Here is a 17,782-nt window from a genome sequence, read left to right as displayed (position 1 = left end):
CCATCTTGAAATTCCTGTTCATGCATCCGATGAAGTGAGCTGTAGCTCACAAAAGCTTATGCTCAAATAAATTTGTTAGTCTAAGGTGCCACAAGTCCTCCTTTTTTTTTGGACACTTCCTTGACATTCTCAACTAAAGAGATCTGGCGGGCCTTCAGGAGAGACGTATGGTACATGAGGTCTATTAAGAAATAATATGGAGCTAAGCCAGTGGCTTCCTAATTCAAATACTGTTTTCCACCGGAAACCTGTATTCTCCTTTAAGTCTTTCTCCCATCAACTCTTATCTACGACTAGGAAAAGAAAAAGGGTCTCAGAGCTAGATTCATTAGTTTCCTCAGTCTAGCAGGCAAAGACATAATTTGAAACCTAGGACCAGCAGCTAGTAGACTACAAAGCATTGCATTTTCCACTGCTGTTGTTCACAGGTTGCACACAAGTCAAGGTGTTTTATCTTCTTATCTGTCCATCCTATTAAACCATTAAATTCAAATGCTGTTGTAACAGCTATCCCTACCCTGCCAGGAGGAATTTGTTGAGGCCTTGGCAAATAAAACATTAGAATTTCATGGAAAGGCTTGATACTCATCTTCTATTAAGATTCTATGGAGCTCAGTTCTACCCCCTGGTGTGGCTTTAGCATATTCTCAGGGCTGCACCTATAGTTGACTCCCAGACCCACCTTACCCAGGTCTAGCAGCATGCTGTCCGAAGGGAGCGTTGACCCAAATTCTTCCTGAAGGTGATATGCCCGGTGCAAGAGAGATTCAAGCTTCTCTGCAAACTCCTTTTTCTGGGACTCCTGCTTAAACATAAGCAGACACTATCCCTCAATAGCCAGTTGTACTGCTGACATAGCACAATTGTTAGAGATGCTTAAAGCAAAGTACTGACGTGAAATTTTGCATCAACAGTTATGATATACCAATTCTAGTTAAGTTCATGAACTGAACTAATTAAAGATTCACTTCAGGTTAAACTTGCAATAAAACCAGGGCAGCTTGTATGCAATCTACTCCAAATTACAACTTTTTCTTTCTGCTGTTTATCCATTTAAGAGGAAATAGTACATTAACCTATCACCTGTAGAAACAGTTATAATGGGCTATCAGTCACAAGGAAAAATTCAATGATCTCAGTCTAGTCTCAAGTAGAGGTTTGTTTATTCCATGAAGTCTGCATTAGTTTGCTCTGTTCACAGGCCAGACACCAGAATAATGCAGATCAACTTCACTATGTTATTAGACAGGAGTGAAGTCTGCTGTTAGCACAGTTGTGTAAGATCAGTGAGTGGGTGAAATAAAAGCTTACACAATGTCTACCTTCATTATACTTTGTTTAGATCTTCACTTTCATAGAGATCTAAGCCCTCAGCTAGAAGAGTTAAATAAAATGACCAGGTGTGTTTTGATTATGAAGCAACTCTTTTAATTTAGCTGTAGAAACACAAGGGGACACTTCAAGCACACACAGCAAATATAAAAAAGAATCCAGATTTGACTTGCATAAACATAATAGAACACAAAAGATAAACATCCCACATAATGAAGATACCGGGTTCTGTTTTATAAGAATCTCAGAGTATGTTACATCAGTATCCCTAACTTCTACAGAGTTCAGAATTTAGCCTCTTTCATTACCTGCAGGTGCTATCTCTTTAGCTATTTAGTCACCACTAAAATGTTCTACTTTGGGTGCACCCTTTTATAAGAGCCTTTCCCAGCATGCTCCCTCCTATGGTAGTTGACCCTTTAAATCTGGGGAAGACAGCCAATTGCAGCCTTAGACTGTCCATTTTGTAGGTGACTGGATAAGCCTGCAACTCTTTTCTTCTAAGTGAGTATTTTGGCATGTATTTTCTCTTAACTTTCCCTTTCTCTAATAGCTGAGATAATTGTCTATCCTCACATTTGTTTTCCTCTAGTAAGACAAATGTGCAACTAGTTAGCTTTTCCATTTCAGTACAGTTCAGTACAATCTTGGCCACCAATCTAGCTAGACCCTCCATTTTAAAGGCATTAAAAAGAGAAATAACATTGGGCAAGACAAACTATTCTTAACCTAGTTTGTTGCTGTATTTAACAATAATTAATAATACATAGCTCTTTGTTAACACTTTTCATCTATGGATCTCAAAGTGCTTTATAAAGGAGGTTAGTATTATCCCCATTTTCCAGATGGGGAAATGGAGGCACAAAGAGGTAAGTGATTTGCATAAAGATGCAAAGCTGTGGTGGAGCCAGGAAGTGAACCCAGGTCTCTTGAGTCCCAATGCAGTGTCATAGCCACTAGGCCACACAGGCTTCCCTGTAATGTTCTTTTCCAAGCAATAACTAACTCTGAAGTTTGACAAAGAATCTTCTGTCTTAAGTCACTGTGAGTTTTTACAACTGGTGGAAAACTCACTAGGAAAAAGATTTAGCCAAAAATGTTGGAAACACATCCTCTCGAATTCCAGCAAAGCTATATCATGAAATTACAAGTGGTTAAGGATGGGTCCTAGCTATACCAGATACTCCCTTGCCTAGTTCACTCTCCTCCAAACTTGCTTTTCAATGTTTAGTCTCCTACTGATGACCTCCCCTTCTCCCGTCCAATCTGGCCCTTCACAACGTTCACTCGCTGGATACTGTAGAGGAGAGGTTGGTACATACCTCAGGCAACTCCTCAGACATAGCTTCTTCATGTTTTTTGTTGTCCCAAGAGACTGGCGTGCTAGTACTGTTTCTCTGCCTTACGGTCAATGCCTGCTCCCACTTCTGCAGCGCCTCTTCAAATAGCTCCATCCCTGAGCAATGCAACAAAACATAAGCAGTGAAATCAGAGCCACTTATACAGCAAAAGGACGTAGAAACCAGTAAGATGCCTTGCTCATTTGTGAGGCAGAGTATTCAAGAGAAAAGGGAAGTCTCGTCCCAAACCCATTTGCAGCCTGAACCAATAGAATACAGGGCAGTATCAGATATTTCTTTCCCTTCTGGAGGTTGTCTCATTTGGGTTAGGATTCAATGAAATCATCACCATTCCTCATCCAAGGAGAGGAAACTGATTTCTCCAGGTGAACAACAGTTTGTTGGTGGAACAATTTTGATGTTAAGCACAGGAGGAGACAGTGTTCATATCTATTGGTGGAGCAAGGACCAAATGAACATGGAGACAGTACTCCAAATCCCTTTATGTTGTTAGAATAGTCTTTCAGGGTAAGGTTAATTTTTGTTTACCTTGAATATAGAGGTTTTCAGCACTAGAGTCACCAGCTGCTCCAGGATCTTCCATTGCTCTCGTCTCCCAGGGCCCTGTAGATGCTGGTGTTGGGCTGGAAGAGTTCACAGCCACTATCTATCCCGTGAAGAGAGAAGAAAGAACAGCAGCTCCTTTTAGAACTTCCTTCAAGTATGCCGTAGACATAAGGTGTAGACATCATCCTAGCTACTGCTGCTCAGGAAGGTGGATTACCTACAGCAATGGAAAACACCTTCTATCTCTGTAGGACACATCTACACTATGGCAGCATAGCTATGGGGCCGTAGCTGTCCTGCTGTCATGCCCATAGTGTAGACATGGCCTCAGTCTCTCCTGCAATTTTCAGGGTTGTTTTCAGTATTCTCTTGCTTTTCCAAGGTGAAAATACTGAAGATGTAGATGGCAGGGATATTGGTGCTATGCAATCCAAATCCATCCTAGTTCTGTGTGTCCATAAAGTTTAGTGCAAGACATTGGTGCTCAACAGCTACTTCACAGGGAGCTGCAGAGGGCCCCAATGCTTCACCAGGTCCTAACGCTACAGACAAAATCCATTCACTAGGCAAAGAGTAGGAGTACTTGTGGCACTTCATCGGATGAAGTGAGCTGTAGCTCAGGAAAGCTTATGCTCAAATAAATTGGTTAGTCTCTAAGGTGCCACAAGTACTCCTTTTCTTTTTGCGAATACAGACTAACACGGCTGCTACTCTGAAACTAGGCAAAGAGTATCACCCTCCTCCAGCCAGGAGCCTGAAAACCTCTTTAAACATAAGAAAGCAGTGTTTTTACAATACCCTCTACCTGACCCCACTACAAAGCAATGACCAAGCCATGCTCGCTTTGGGGTATGTCTACACTTTGAGCTGGGGGTGGGTGATTCCTCAGCTTAAGGAGATACATCTGCACTAGCTGTGATCAAGCTAGAGCGCTAACAATAGAGTATTGCAACCCCCATCTTTTCATGTTCTCTCTCTCTGTGTGTGTGTGTGTGTGTGTGTATATATATATATATTCCTACTGTATTTCCCACTCCATGCATCTGGATGAAGTGGGTTTTAGCCCACAAAAGCTTATGCCCAAATAAATTTGTTAGCCTCTAAGGTGCCACAACTACTCCTTGTTCTTTTAACAATAGAGTGTAGCTGCAGAAGGAGGGGCTAGCCACCCCAAGTAGGCGCCCATCAGAGACCATAGGCACATATGATTGGCTCCATCTTTGGAGGCTCCAAGATCTACAGTCTGGGTCATTGGACCTGGTTACTATGGGCTAGGAATTGTTCTACTGAACTGGTTTAAAACATGGCAATAGTTTGGCTTGTCAGTGTGACGGGCCAAACTATGGAACAACAAGGCTTAAAGAACACGATTTACTGCGAGTACTGACCTAGGCTAGAAGATTTAACACATTTTGTTCACAGATGCTGTCTGACCAATGGTTGTTCCAAGCTAATTTCTACAACAGCACTTAAGTATAGCTTAAATTTGGCTGTACAGGTATACGTCTTTGAGCTGGGAATCACGCTCTGAGCTCAAAGTATAGGCATATCCTTGGCATGCTTGCCTGGAATGCTGGGGAGGGCGATGAAAAACGGGGAGGAGAGAAACACCAAGACAGTTGCTCCAAGAAGGGGAAGGGAGGAGGGACTGCACGGAAATAAATGGTGGTCCCAAGCTGCACTTAAAGAGGAAGGCAATAGACGGGGAAGCAACTGTAAACAAAAGAGGGAGCAGGTTATCAGTGAAAAATACTAGAGAGAGAACTTGTGCCTGAGATTAACTCCATTCTGTTCTTTCCAATCACGTGTGGGCAGTGGTGGATTACTGAATGGGCTCATGCCCGGGGGCCCCCTGCAAGCTGGAACTCTGTTCCCCCGCCTCCTCTCCTTCCCCCCAGGGCCCTGCCACCCTGCTCCTCCTCTTCCCCCTTGAGACCCTGCCCCCAGCCAGGCCCGACACAGGAGCTGTGATAGGGTGAGCACTGGGCATATTCCCCCTGTGTGGAGCTGCCCCCCAAGCCCCTCTCCTTCCCCCGCCCCCACTCCTCTCCTTCCCACATGGAGCTGGGCCACCCCATCCCAGCCCCTCTCCCTCCCGCGTGGAGCTGGATCCCCAAGACCTCTCCTTCCCCACATTTTACACATGGGTATAGTGAAACACACAGAGATTAAGTAAATTGCCTACAGTCGAGCACAAAGTGAATCAAGTGTAACTGCTAGTTAGAGAACTCAAGAGCCCTAACTGCCAGTTTCCAACACTTACCAATAGATATTATTTCAATAAAAAACCTTATGTCTCAGCTATTACAATATTTGGCACTTAGGCAGAGTTCTCTGGCATAATGCTGTATTATGTGTATAGACAGCTGCAACTGTCCGATCACTCACCTGAAACTACAGGCTCCAAAGCTACTGACGCAAGTATCAGCTAGGTTATTAATTCAACTGACAAGATGACAACTTTAAGATAGCCACATTTTTAGTGCACTGAATCATTTATTTTCATTCATATTTGTTTCTATGCTGCCTAGTTTATATGGTTTTATAGTGTTTGATTCTTTGACATGTAACGAGACAAGGCTCCCACCCTGAGCAGCTTACAATCTAGTATTTTTCCAATCAATATGTAGCTTATAGTTAGTGTTTTTAAACTTCAAGCTGCTTTATAAAAGCTAACTAATTAATCCTCACTCCTTGCTGGGAGATAAGTAAGTAAAAATCATTTTATGATGTGGAAACTCAGATAATGCAGTTATGCAACAAGCAAATGATCACCTAGCAAGGAAGAGAACTCATTTTTTTGGCTCAACAGCTTGTGTTCAGTCGCTCTGACTACAACAGCTTCTCAAACCACTTAAAACGGAAAGTTTACATCTTGTATCTAAGTTAAACAGGAATAATTGAAGTATTTAAATCATTACATGTTTTTCTTTATTAAACCAGTTGCAATAAGATAGGCAGTTCTAACTCATTCAAAAAAATAAAGGCAGTAAAATGAAGTTCAGCAACTGTACACGGTTCCTTTGTTGTCTTCAATAAATACCTGGTTTTCCCCCATAGCCTTTTTTTAAAAAAGACTTTTTCAGCCAGTCCCATATATTATATATAAGCTGTCTAGGCTTTTCTCTGCTCCCCTCTTACCCTCACTCAGACTCATTCCTTCCCTATTTGAATGGGCCTTTTAGAGAGCCAAAATTCCCCCTCTCTTTTAAATATATATACACACTGCTCCTTTGGTCCCTATATTTGTAATCTTCCCTTCTAGGGGCCCCCTGCGCCCCTCCCCCCCCAATGCGGAGCTGCCCCCACTCCGTCCCTTTTTGGCAAAACTGGGCATTTGTCCCCTTTGCTCTTGCCAACTGATGATGGACAAATGCCCAGTTTTGCCAAAAAAGTCAGGACGCCCTGGGCAGGGCTTAAAAAGGGCAGTATCCTGGCCAAAACAGGATGTATTGGTCACCCTCGACTATAGTAAAGAGCCCCCCTGGGCAGCTGTGAGGAGAGAGCAGCCCCTGGCCCGTGTCCCTGCCCCCCAGGACAGGTGGAGGGTCCAGGGCTCCTCACAGCAGCCCAGACTCCCTGTGCAGCTCTTATCATGGCCTGACTTTTGGCCAGGCCAGGAGGCAGGGCCATGGGGGGAAGGGGAGGAGCAGGGGACGGGGCCCCAGGATGGAGGTGTGGGGGCACCCCCAATGTTCTTTGTGCCCAGGGCCTGAATAAATCTTAAACTGCCTCTGTAGTTGGGGGTTGAGCAGAAGCAAGAGATGCACGTTTTAGGTCTTAGTTCAGTGTGCCTGGCTAGTGCCATACATAAAAGCATGTTTAGATCTGATATTGCAAGCCCTCAGGGCTGGGTTCAAAGGCTGTAGGATACTGACATTGCATGTGATTGTACAGCAGTTGTTTCTAGCCACAGCAAGTCATAAAATATGAGATTTAAAAATCACTTAATTCTGATTACCACTTTGCTTCCCCACATGCAATTCAGATGCGATTTTAGTTGCTCATCTCTCATGAACCATTATGTTACAATTTATGTTTTGCATTACTGGAAAGTAGGGATTCCAGGTGGTTATGTTGCACTGCTGCTCTAGGGGACGCTATGTGAGGAGGAGGAGGATATGATCTTGGGGATACGGTATGATGTTTTAGAGAAGCTAATTCTGCTGTCCTGTCTTCAGAGCTCAAGGATGGAGTTTCAAGAGCCAAATGAGTTGGAACTCACCTCAGCAGTTTAATGATAAGGTCTCCTTAATCCCAGGGTCAAGAAAACCAGAAAGAATGATCAGTATTGCCCAGAGCCTGGCTAACACTACAGTTCCATGGAAATAAATTTAATCCTGAACTTCTGGAGGTTGCAAGGAAAAAGACACAGGTTCAACACTCCCAGGAACTCACCAAGTATAGAACGGCTTTAGCAAGAGCCTTGGAAGACTTTTTTGTCAAAGGGAAATGGGGAGTGGAGGAGTCGTCAAGCTTACCAGAAGTTAGGGTATGTTTTTGTCTAAAGTGAATTCTCTTCTCTCTCTGAACCTACACATCTCTTAAATCCGCTTCTTACTGTGCTTTCTAACTCATCCCGCTGGTAAATCCTGATTTACAGAACAGCAGAGTAGCACTGGAGAAGTAACTAGTACAAAGCGTAAGAGGGAAATCTCAGCAGCCCTGCACTCCCCCTGCCAAAAACAGGCTGGAGAGCAGAACGGCTCATTTGTCTGGAGAGTATTTGACTGTACATGAAAAAATATATAGATTCAGAAGTCACTCTAACTATAAATTGTACGTTTTAAAGAAGTCAAACTGCATTTGAATCGCTTTTCTATTGTAGATGGAGTCCACTTACCCTGCTTTGCACAAAGCTGAGGCCCAAGGTTTTGAGTCCAAGTATGCTAGAGAATATATCTGCTCTGCAGGCTGTCTCCGAATAGGTACTGCACTCACCATGTTTCAGAAGCAGGAATGGAATCTATCTGGTGTCTCCCTTCCAGTCTACCTACTATGAAATGACTGGTGGTGAATGTGAGAGGGCAGAGCCTGCCCCTGCACTTTAGCAGCCTTACAGGAACCTACCACCAAACAATAGCACCAATGATTAGTTTCCCCACCCCTGTTCACCTTAACAAGGTGGGAACTTCTGAAGGTAAGAATAGAAACTGCTTCACCCACTATCCCCTCCCCATCTTCAGGACCTTTGGTTAAAGCAATGGTGTCAAAGATCCTTGGTCCACAGACAGGATCTAGCCACGTTGCATATGCAGATTCTGAAGAATCTCCACTTCCATTTAAAAAGTGGTTTCTAACCCTCAGGACTTAAAGAAATAACAAAGACTTTCAAAATGTGTCCCTAGTATTTAAGTGCAAGCCTGAATCCACAGGCAGCCTGAAACAGCCACTCCAAGAGGTGTGAACTCCCTCCACGCCACCCATTAATCTTGTTTACTGTAATCTTGACAGTACTTTAAAGGCCAGAGTTAGCTTTATCATTGCAGATCCTTTTGTCAGATGCAATGGGGAAGGAGGTGGAAGGGAAGCCCAGAGTGTGGGAACTGGGAGTTACTGCAGAGAAAGAAATGCAAAGGGAATAAAAGGAAAGAAAGACACAAGAGTGTGGAAGGAAAGAGAGACACACAGGAGATGGAAAAGAAATAAAGGGCAGAAACAGCAGTTATCTTAAAAATGGATATCTTCCCCCTGAGCAATGCTAAATGTGACAATAGGTACTGAACTAATACATAATGATCACAAGTAAAAATTTAGTTACTACATAAATTCAGATTCTACCTTTGATCTCTATGCAACCTCCCCTTGACGTCAGTGGGAGATGAGCTGTGAATAGAGCCAAGTATCTGATTCTAAATGTATATCTGTACCTATGAACCAGATTTAAAAATGGAATTCAGGTCTCCCCCAAGTCAGTTTGATATCCCTAGGTTAGAGGCAAATATATACCATGTAGAAACCCCTATTCGTGTCTCTCACAAACATCAGAAGTGGATCTTGAAGTGGCTCTGTATTCACCCATTACAGAAGTGTTTCACCCTAAGTTTCCCCAATAAAATAGGTCAAGGTTCCAAAACTAGCTTTCAGTGGAAGATCATTTTTCTGCTATTCTCCCCCACCACATCAAATTAACTAGCCCAATTGTTTGGGAACAGTGCAGTCTGGCAACATTGGAGGGGGGGTTTGTTCCCACCCATCCTTTCTCTGAAACCAAGAATACCAGGGAATGAGAGAAGAAACACATCCATGGGAAAGAGGGGGGGCTACCCGCCACCCCCACTCCGTCAGTTTGCTGCTTAGCCATTGGCTTGGTAAAAGGTGATGGAGCCAGCTCACTGGCTGTTGTGTGCCCCCCCCTCCCCCCCCCGGCCTTGCCTATTTGAGCTAAGCCCTGGCTGTGGAAAAGCCTTTTTTACTCACTCTCCAGTTAGCTGTGGTAGCTGTGATCTGTGCAACATAACAATAAAATCTGGCAGGGGGTTATTCCCAGCCACGCTTTCTCTGAGACAAAGAAAAAAGACATGTACATCTATTTGGTAACTTCTGCTGTTGGCTGGGAATGGGCAAAAAGATGGAAAAGTCTTGAGCTATATAACCAGTTCTTCTCCTGTGGATGAAGGGAGAGGCTGACAGGAGAATTGAAGGAATTAGTGTGGAGCTAGAAAATTAGATTTTACAAACTAAGGTTTTACAAACTCACTGCCTAAATCTTCCTATGCTTCAGTTGGATTGGTAGTAGATCTAACGAATAACTTCCACTTGAATGCCTTGTCTACCATGGCAGCTTTCAGGAAGTCTCCCACTGTTTCAAAGCCCCACTCATGGGAGCACTAATGTAGACAGGACACAGCATCATTTAGACCTGTTCTGAGTAGAGTTAGATAACACGGCGATAGAAATACTGGCATCCAGACTGCACTCGCAATGGAGCTATGCTGCTGGGAGATCTGACAATGGCCAGTGTAGACCTAGTATATGGTATAAGCAATGTCTACATTATTAGCTGTCTTTTTTGAGCCTGTTTGCACTGGGGAGATGTTTTAAAATCGCTTGAAGACATTGTATAGACCCAGTTTTATGAGGCTTAAGGTAGTTTGACCTGAATCATTTTTTTTCTGGTCCAGGCTACTTTAAAAGGACTAAAATAGGATCTGTGCTACAGCACAAAGCAGTTTTAGTGTTGGTTAGAAAGTTTCCTAGCAGAAGAAGGGTCCTAAACATCTACACTTTGTACATAAGCTGCACTGGTGCAGGCTGCAGTGCTTATGTTGAACCAACATCTACTCTCTCTGCTATAAAGCTCTCCCTTTCTTACCTTGGTCATGGGGGACATCCCAGAATGGCCAGGTACAGTATCACAATTGATTTTTAGCTCTGGCTGATCTCCAATCAGTAGCCACTAAAATCCTATTGGAATTGACATTTGGAGGGGTGAGGAATAAAGCGCACTGGTAATCAGAATGATGGAATTTTAAGGGCCAATACCTCAACCTGCAGGGCTACAAAACCTCTGACATAAAACAAATTGTTTTCAGGACAAGTAAATTCCACCCACTCTACTGGTCCTGGATGACTAATAACGATCTTGTTAAGTGTAGGCAGGTAGGTGTGACTCCTTCCTCTGCTGGCTAGAGCAGACAGCAATGGTGTTAGGGTCTCTTACCGAGGCTAGGCTGTGGGAGGAGCTGGAATGTTTGCTTGGCTCAATAGAGGAAATCCCGCTGAGTGTGTCATTGCTCTTGCTGCTAGGACTTTGTACTCTCCTGCTGGAGTATCCTGTAATTGGAAGGGTGGTAAAAATAAGCCTTTAGGTCTTCCCACTCTGTTTACAGCAATCAGAAAAGGGAACCTATGCAATCAGATGTGGTGTAGCTCACTCTAGTCTGTCCTGTGCTGCCCCAGGTTAGTACCACTGGAAGCAGGGTCTCCAGAAGGCTGCTGAGAGGGCAGTGCCATCTCCAGAAGAATCAGTTCTCAGTGAGGTGAGAAAGGTAGCAGTCACAGAAAAATCTGGTTCAAAGCAAAATGGCTTCATTGCAGTCCTGGATGATGAGGGGAACTGTGATTAGTTAGTGACAGAGCACAGATCTGCTGAGTTAAGGAATGTGCAGAAGGAGGAGGAAGCGTATTTCTAATAGCTACAGCTGGGAGTCAGCTTTGTCACCTTGGGCAAGTCACTTAACCCCTGACTCAGTTTCCCCATCAAATATGGAACTATGAATACTCATTCACCTCTTTGGATGAAAGGACGTACGCAAGTGGAAAGTGTTATTGGAGAAATAATATGCATCAATGCCTCACTTCTCTCCTGCCATGTACAGTGCTAAAATAAGCGTCGTTAGTGCAAACACAGCAGCAAACTTGCCAGTATACAGCCAGCAAACTTGCTTGACTTCATAATTAATGTTTTTATAGAGCTTCATAATTTTACAGTGCTGTACAGACAATAATTAATCCTCACAACACCCCCTGCGGTAGCTGGGTAATTGTTAGTCCCATTTTACAGATGGGGAACCAAGAGAGCAGTGAAGTGACTTGCCCAAGTCACACAGCGAGTTAGTGGGAAAGCTGGGTTTAAAACACAACCTCCTGACTCCAGTCCTGTCCTCATTCCTCCAGACTACACTGACTGCTTCCAAGGACTGCTGAAGGTGATTTCAGGGCAGGGCTGCCAATGCCCATGCTTTGGGCAGATGACATTAGCAATTTGTCAGAAACCCACTGCCACACCTAATAGGCATCAAATGGAGCAAATCATGGTCACCAAGATCAATACACAGATGTGGGTTGTGGATCACTGCATGCATATAGCCACACACATCGAGTGAAAGTATTGCACAGTGGGGTCGATAGCCTCCTTTTGTATTAAAGTTGATGGCAATAGCAAACCCCACTGTAAAGCCCTGCAGCCACTTTTCAATCACTTGTGCTCTAGGGTAACGATTTTGCCCATTCTGCTATCTATTCTGCATTGTGGCTCCTATTAGGCTACTGTCTGATTAATTTTGCCTCCCAGTCTCATTCTTCCTCTGTATAGTGTTTTGAACCACTTTAGCAACCTGATCTACCCATCTGCTTGGAACTACCTGGGCTTCTGTCCTATAGTTTTTTCCTCCCAGCCAATAATGCTTACACAAAGGTTCCTTTAACATTGCATTGCCTCTTCCCCCAGCAACTGCTTTTGCAATACCAACCTTTTTTCACTGAAGGGACCTTCTTGGTTGGTAAAGAGAGGGCAGGGACTCCTCCAGGTTTAATGCCACACTTTTCTGGGGTTATCTGTCTCTTTCGACGTCGACGCCGCTTCAGCTGGTGTGCGGCAAGAGCTATGGCAACTGTCCCAAGAGCCGTAGCAAACAGCACCTTCCTCAGGCCTGGGGAGAGCCTCAGCTGAGAGAAGACAGACTTTAAACACAAGAGATATAAGAAAGCAACAATGTAACACCACCTGCACCACCCATTTGTACAGCAGTTTTAATCCAGGACAGCTAGGACCAAAAGGTGCTTTACAGGCACCGATTTACCCACCAGTGAAATGTAGACATCCATGGGATAGAACGCAGCAACTGTTCAATAGTGCCCAGCAACGCTAAACTGTTCAGGACAAGATGTGAAGGAGAGAATATCTTATTGGATAGACTGCAGATAGAATTAGAGTCCTGTAGGATTTACATGCAGTGCTCTCTGTATAATCATTTCAGATGAGATCTTGAAACCTCCGGGGCTGCCTTCTCTATGTGGATATTAAAGATCCCATGGCATTTTTCACAAGAGAAGGAGTTTGCCTCAGCAATCCTGCTCAGAAGATTCTAGGTCCAGACTAACAACCAGAAGTGAAATTCTAGCCCCCTGAAGTCTATAGCAAAAACTCCCAATGACTTCACTGGGGACTGGATTTCACCCACGCACATATCAGATATACTACAAATGCTACAAATTATTTTACGTCCAGCTAAAGAGGGATGGGGAGTGGAGGGGACGATATACATGTCCCACTACAGTGTTCTGAATGAGTTCCATCATTTTCCAGGCAGAGGTACCCGAGACACCATTCTGAGAACTAAGAGGTGGTAGATGGCATGTCCAGGAAGGCCTAGACAGCTGGGAGGTGGGTTAGATCTGGGCCATTCAGGGCCTGATTTAAAGCTCAATGTAGTCAAGTTAAGTCTTCACAATAAAATCTTAAATAAATGCAAAATAGCAGTACATTTATTATTAGGAAAGCACTTACTGTAATACTGATATGTGAGACAGTTACTGTTATTAACCTCAACTCTGGATTTCCTAATTTTGGGGCAGTTAGTCTTATCCCTACTGTTGCATTAGTATATTTTTCCATTTATGATAACAAAAACTATATCTGAGTGTCTCTAAAGATGACCCAAAGGTTCTGCTTGGTACAGAAAAAAGTGGGGTGAATAGCATGTGACATTAGCAATTTTGGAGTTATGACAGTGTCACGCCTCCATAATTATAACCCCCACTTTTTCAGATGTTTATAAAACTAGCTGTTACACTTGGGACTAAAATTTCAATTTCTACTTGGCCAAAGGTGACCTTTTTAAAAAAAAAAGTCAGTACAATTGTGATCAGCCCAATGAGCTATCAAACTTTGGTGTTTCCACAAAAACTCTGGCTCTTGGAACACAGAGCAATATACACCGAATGTCCTCTACAGAGCAAAAAGAAAAGGAGGACTTGTGGCACCTTAGAGACTAACAAATTTATTTGATGCATCCAATGAAGTGAGCTGTAGCCCACGAAAGCTTATGGTCAAATAAATGTGTTAATCTCTAAGGTGCCACAAGTACTCCTTTTCTTTTTGCGAATACAGACTAACACGGCTGCTACTCTGAAACCTCTACAGAGCAGTTTCTGTACAGTGCCCATTCCTTTCCCCAGCATATAACTATACTTACCTGCAAACCCTCAACTTTCCTGCTACCCTTCCCTACTTCACAGCTAAATTCCCCTCTTTGTTTAATACTTATATGGCCCCCCATCACTGCAGTAGCTGAGTACCTCACAATCTTTAAGGTACTTATCCTCACAACACCCTTGTGAGATAGGGAAGTTCTATTATCCCCATTTTACAGATGACAAACTGAGACACACAGAGGCTAAATGACTTGTCCAGGGTTATGCAGGTAGAGCAGGGAATTGAACCCAGGTCTCCCAAGGCCTAGATTATCACCTTAGCCACTGGACCAGCCTTCCTCTCAACACACGCCCTCCCCACTGCCAAACCCACCTTCAAAGCTTCCCCAACAAGTGTCCCTCCTTCCCTCTCATCTGCAGGATGCTCCCCAAACCTCCCCAAATGACACCTGACCTCTTGAAAAAGCCGCTATTCCCAATTCCTTCTGCAGTCCCTCAAATAAGTGCAATCACCCCATAGCAACTGTTAAATCCTCCCTTTCTCTTGCCCCAGCACCACCCTGTTATTTCTCTTCACCCTCCAAAACAACTGCTGCAGACAGCCCTGTAAAAGAAAACCACAAATAACTCTGCAGAAAATCCAGTTGTGTTTTTTTTTTACCTGCCCAAATGTCGTGTAAAGAAACACAGGGATTTCTGCCACTGTCATTGCCAAGGCTTGGATGATGGACATTCCCTCCGTTCTCTGAAAGGCCATGTCTGAATGAGGCTCAGAGTACCCACAGGAGTCAGTGTGGGGGAAGGACACTTATGGGAACTGCTCAGAGAGTTCACAAAGAAATCCAACTTTGTTTCAAAATGTGCCTCGGGATTCCAGAATCAATCTCCAACTGGGAATTTTCTCTCTGCAAGGAAGAGGAAAAAATATGGTAAATAGTAGCAAGAACAGTACAATCTCCTGTGATAAAAAATTTCCATACAATGCATCTGAAAGCACATTACAATCCATTTAAAATAGCAAGAAAACTATAATGGGATAAACCACAGAAAAGAGATATTCAGCTTATTCTTATAAACAGGGATGTCTGCCTCTCAAACAAAACAAGGATGAGAATTCCCAATCCAAGTAGCTCTGGAGCTTGCGACCCCAAAGATTTTTAGACTAGATCAATGGCCCAATCTACGAGGGATGAGGAAGTATGTTAGCTGAATGGCTTTTATAGTAGATCAGGGTCAATTGGTTTAAATACAATTTTGCTGGCCAATGTGGACAGCAGCCAAGTCACATTACAACCAGATTGAAACAAAACTGCTTTAGCTCAGGCACAGAACTAAGCTACAAGAGGTTTGTTTATTTTTAATAGAATATAATTATAACACTTTTTGGCCACAACCAGAGTGCCCAACCACCCGCCAGTTCAACCACAGCCACATTTAAGCTATGCTTAAGTACAGTTGTGGACAAACTAGCTGTGAACAAGCACTGTTCAGCCAGCATGTATCACCAAAACGTGTTAAATATTATAGCCTTGGTCTGTACCTTGACTAAAGCATGTTCTTTAAATCTGGTTATTCCATTGTTTGGCCCCGTCTCACTAACAAGCCAAACTTGTCATGTTTTAAACTAGTTCAGTAAAACAATTCCTAGCCCACAGTAACCAAGTCCAGTGACCTAGACATAAGATCTTTGAGTCTCCAGGATGCAGCCAATCAGATTTGGAAGCTGAGTTATGCATAAGCATAGCTTTTAAATGGAGATGAAAGTGAAGTAGGAAGGGTCTAGAATACACAGGTCCAAACGGATAGAAATGTTTTCCATGGCAACAGAACAATTTTGTATTAAATACAAAATTTAGTCAATATATACATCGAGAAAACTTAAGAATTTGAATACATGCAGGACTTGAGTACATGCATCTGCTAATCCATAGAGTGATGGGTTACAGCAATCCAGCCTGCAAGTTATCAAAGCGTGGATTGCCTTCTCTGCATTGCCTCAGACAGCACAAGCCAAAGCGCAGTGGTGTTACTCGGACTGTAAAAGGATAATCTGTTTGGAACAGCACAACGTGACCTTCAAATGGCAGAATTAGATAGAAAAGAACACCAAAAATACTGATAGCAGCAATGAAAAATAATAACTGGATCACAACTGTAACAACTGCCTAAAGGGCAACAGCATGTAATGAGACCAAAGGCCAAAAACTGTCTTACTATTTTCAAACTTAAAAAAAGTATCTGATACCCAACTCTGGAGGCTGGTAACACAGACAACAGCAACACATATTGCTTCAATTATATCAGCAGAGAAAGCATAAGCAACAATGTATAGGACAGTTATTTTCTTTTGTCTAGGACTCTACTGGAATGTCATAAGTTAACAAAGAATGCAGTATACCCTCCTGGGCTATAAGCTTAAGGCAATTAATATGCCTTTTGAGAAAATTAAGGATTTTAAAGGGTCAGGTCTTTTGGAATTACTTTGTTTTATGGTTTGATTTATTACTATTGTAATAATTTAAGGTGATTTAATTTCTCGTGTCCATTATTGCAGGATGCTGAGTTCAATTACTTATAAAGCATAAATTTAAAACTGATGCAAACTATTTTCAGGGACATAGTAAGTCAGATACCGTACCCAAGAAACCCTTTCTGATATTGCCTGAGGTGCCCTAATACAAAGCTGAGCATGGGTCACCAACCTCCTTGGGTACTCTCTTATAAGCCATTAGGTAGATACTTCCCCAGCACAAACTCCCATAAACTCTAGAAGTGGGGGGCATCTCCCGCAGTGCTCTGTTATGAACCCCACTGTGGGAACCTAACCCTGCTGCTGCCCCCTCCTAACTTTCAGCGTTGCACAGACGCTGCTCCAAAGCTGCTCCTTTCTGGCTGCCTCCTTCTAGCCCCAGAATCAATTCCACGGTGCAGCATGTCCACCTCCCTGCCCTATGAAGGCACCCAACTCCCCTAGCGTCTAACCCTGGCCTCCCCACCGCGGCTGCAGCGGCACAAACCCCACCGAGGCCGGCGAGACCTCCGCGGCGGCTCCATGCCAAACCTCAGCGCGGCACAGCCCCGTCCCCAGGGCGCACCCCAGGCCCCCCGGCCAGCCACCGATCCCCAGCGCGGCGAGCACGGCACGAAGCCCCGGCCCCGCGCTGGGCAGCCCCCGGGCAGCTGTCCCGGGGGGCCGAGAGGTGCTGGGGGGCTGCGCGAACCCAGCCCGGGGCTGCTCGCCCCGCTGGTCCCTATTGCCCCTGGCCCCATCGAGTCCTCCCTACAGCAGAGAGACAATAACCCTCCCCTCCGCGCGAATGGAAGAGTCCGCATCCCCCGGCACCCCGGGCGCTACCACCCCCAACAGGGGGAGCCCGCAGCCCTGGCTGAGCCGTTCTCACCCAGGCACATCCCATGGCTTCGGAAGGGCAGCGTCTCCTTCCCCTGCGCGCCGCAGCCTAGCCTGACAGCCACAAGGCGGAGGAACGCGTAGGAGGCCGCCCGCCGCCAGCCAATCAGAACAGCGTGCTGCTCCGGAGCGGACCAATCAGCTGGCTGCCCTGACCAGGCAGCGGTGACAGCGGAGCGTGCGGTTGAGCAGCAAAGAGCAGTCTTCCCTGTGGGACGGCGTACATGTCAGAGTTGATTGACTGTGATTGGCAGGC

General features: G+C 44.4%; 1 protein-coding gene and 1 long non-coding RNA gene across 9 annotated transcripts in view; one reads left to right on the top strand and one right to left on the bottom strand.

Annotated features, from left to right (window-relative positions):
- The window catches only part of MIGA2 (mitoguardin 2), a 35,053-nt gene extending 17,351 nt beyond the window's left edge, over nucleotides 1-17,702 (bottom strand). For 2 of the 8 annotated variants that reach the window (XM_037879650.2, XM_037879645.2), the window contains exons 1-7: nucleotides 17,519-17,702; nucleotides 14,779-15,022; nucleotides 12,434-12,644; nucleotides 10,903-11,015; nucleotides 3,222-3,339; nucleotides 2,655-2,788; nucleotides 688-805 (exon numbers count right to left, since the gene is read on the bottom strand). In XM_037879650.2, coding sequence (XP_037735578.1) covers nucleotides 688-805; nucleotides 2,655-2,788; nucleotides 3,222-3,339; nucleotides 10,903-11,015; nucleotides 12,434-12,644; nucleotides 14,779-14,874 — 790 coding nt within the window. In that variant the 5' untranslated portion in view covers nucleotides 14,875-15,022; nucleotides 17,519-17,702. Of the gene's footprint in view, nucleotides 1-687; nucleotides 806-2,654; nucleotides 2,789-3,221; nucleotides 3,340-10,902; nucleotides 11,016-12,433; nucleotides 12,645-12,767; nucleotides 12,834-14,778; nucleotides 15,023-16,755; nucleotides 17,411-17,518 lie in introns of those variants that run through there. The other 6 variants (XM_037879649.2, XM_037879648.2, XM_043530453.1 and 3 more) reach the window with 6 other exon arrangements.
- Nucleotides 1,458-8,033, top strand: LOC122463129. The gene is made up of 2 exons (XR_006286169.1): nucleotides 1,458-1,836; nucleotides 7,421-8,033. It is a non-coding gene; the product is annotated as an uncharacterized LOC122463129 (long non-coding RNA).
- Nucleotides 17,703-17,782: the final 80 nt, after the last annotated feature.

This window comes from Chelonia mydas, chromosome 16 (genome assembly GCF_015237465.2).
Source record: "Chelonia mydas isolate rCheMyd1 chromosome 16, rCheMyd1.pri.v2, whole genome shotgun sequence".
Lineage (NCBI taxonomy): Eukaryota > Metazoa > Chordata > Testudines > Cheloniidae > Chelonia > Chelonia mydas.
This window is presented reverse-complemented; position numbering and strand designations above follow the sequence as displayed.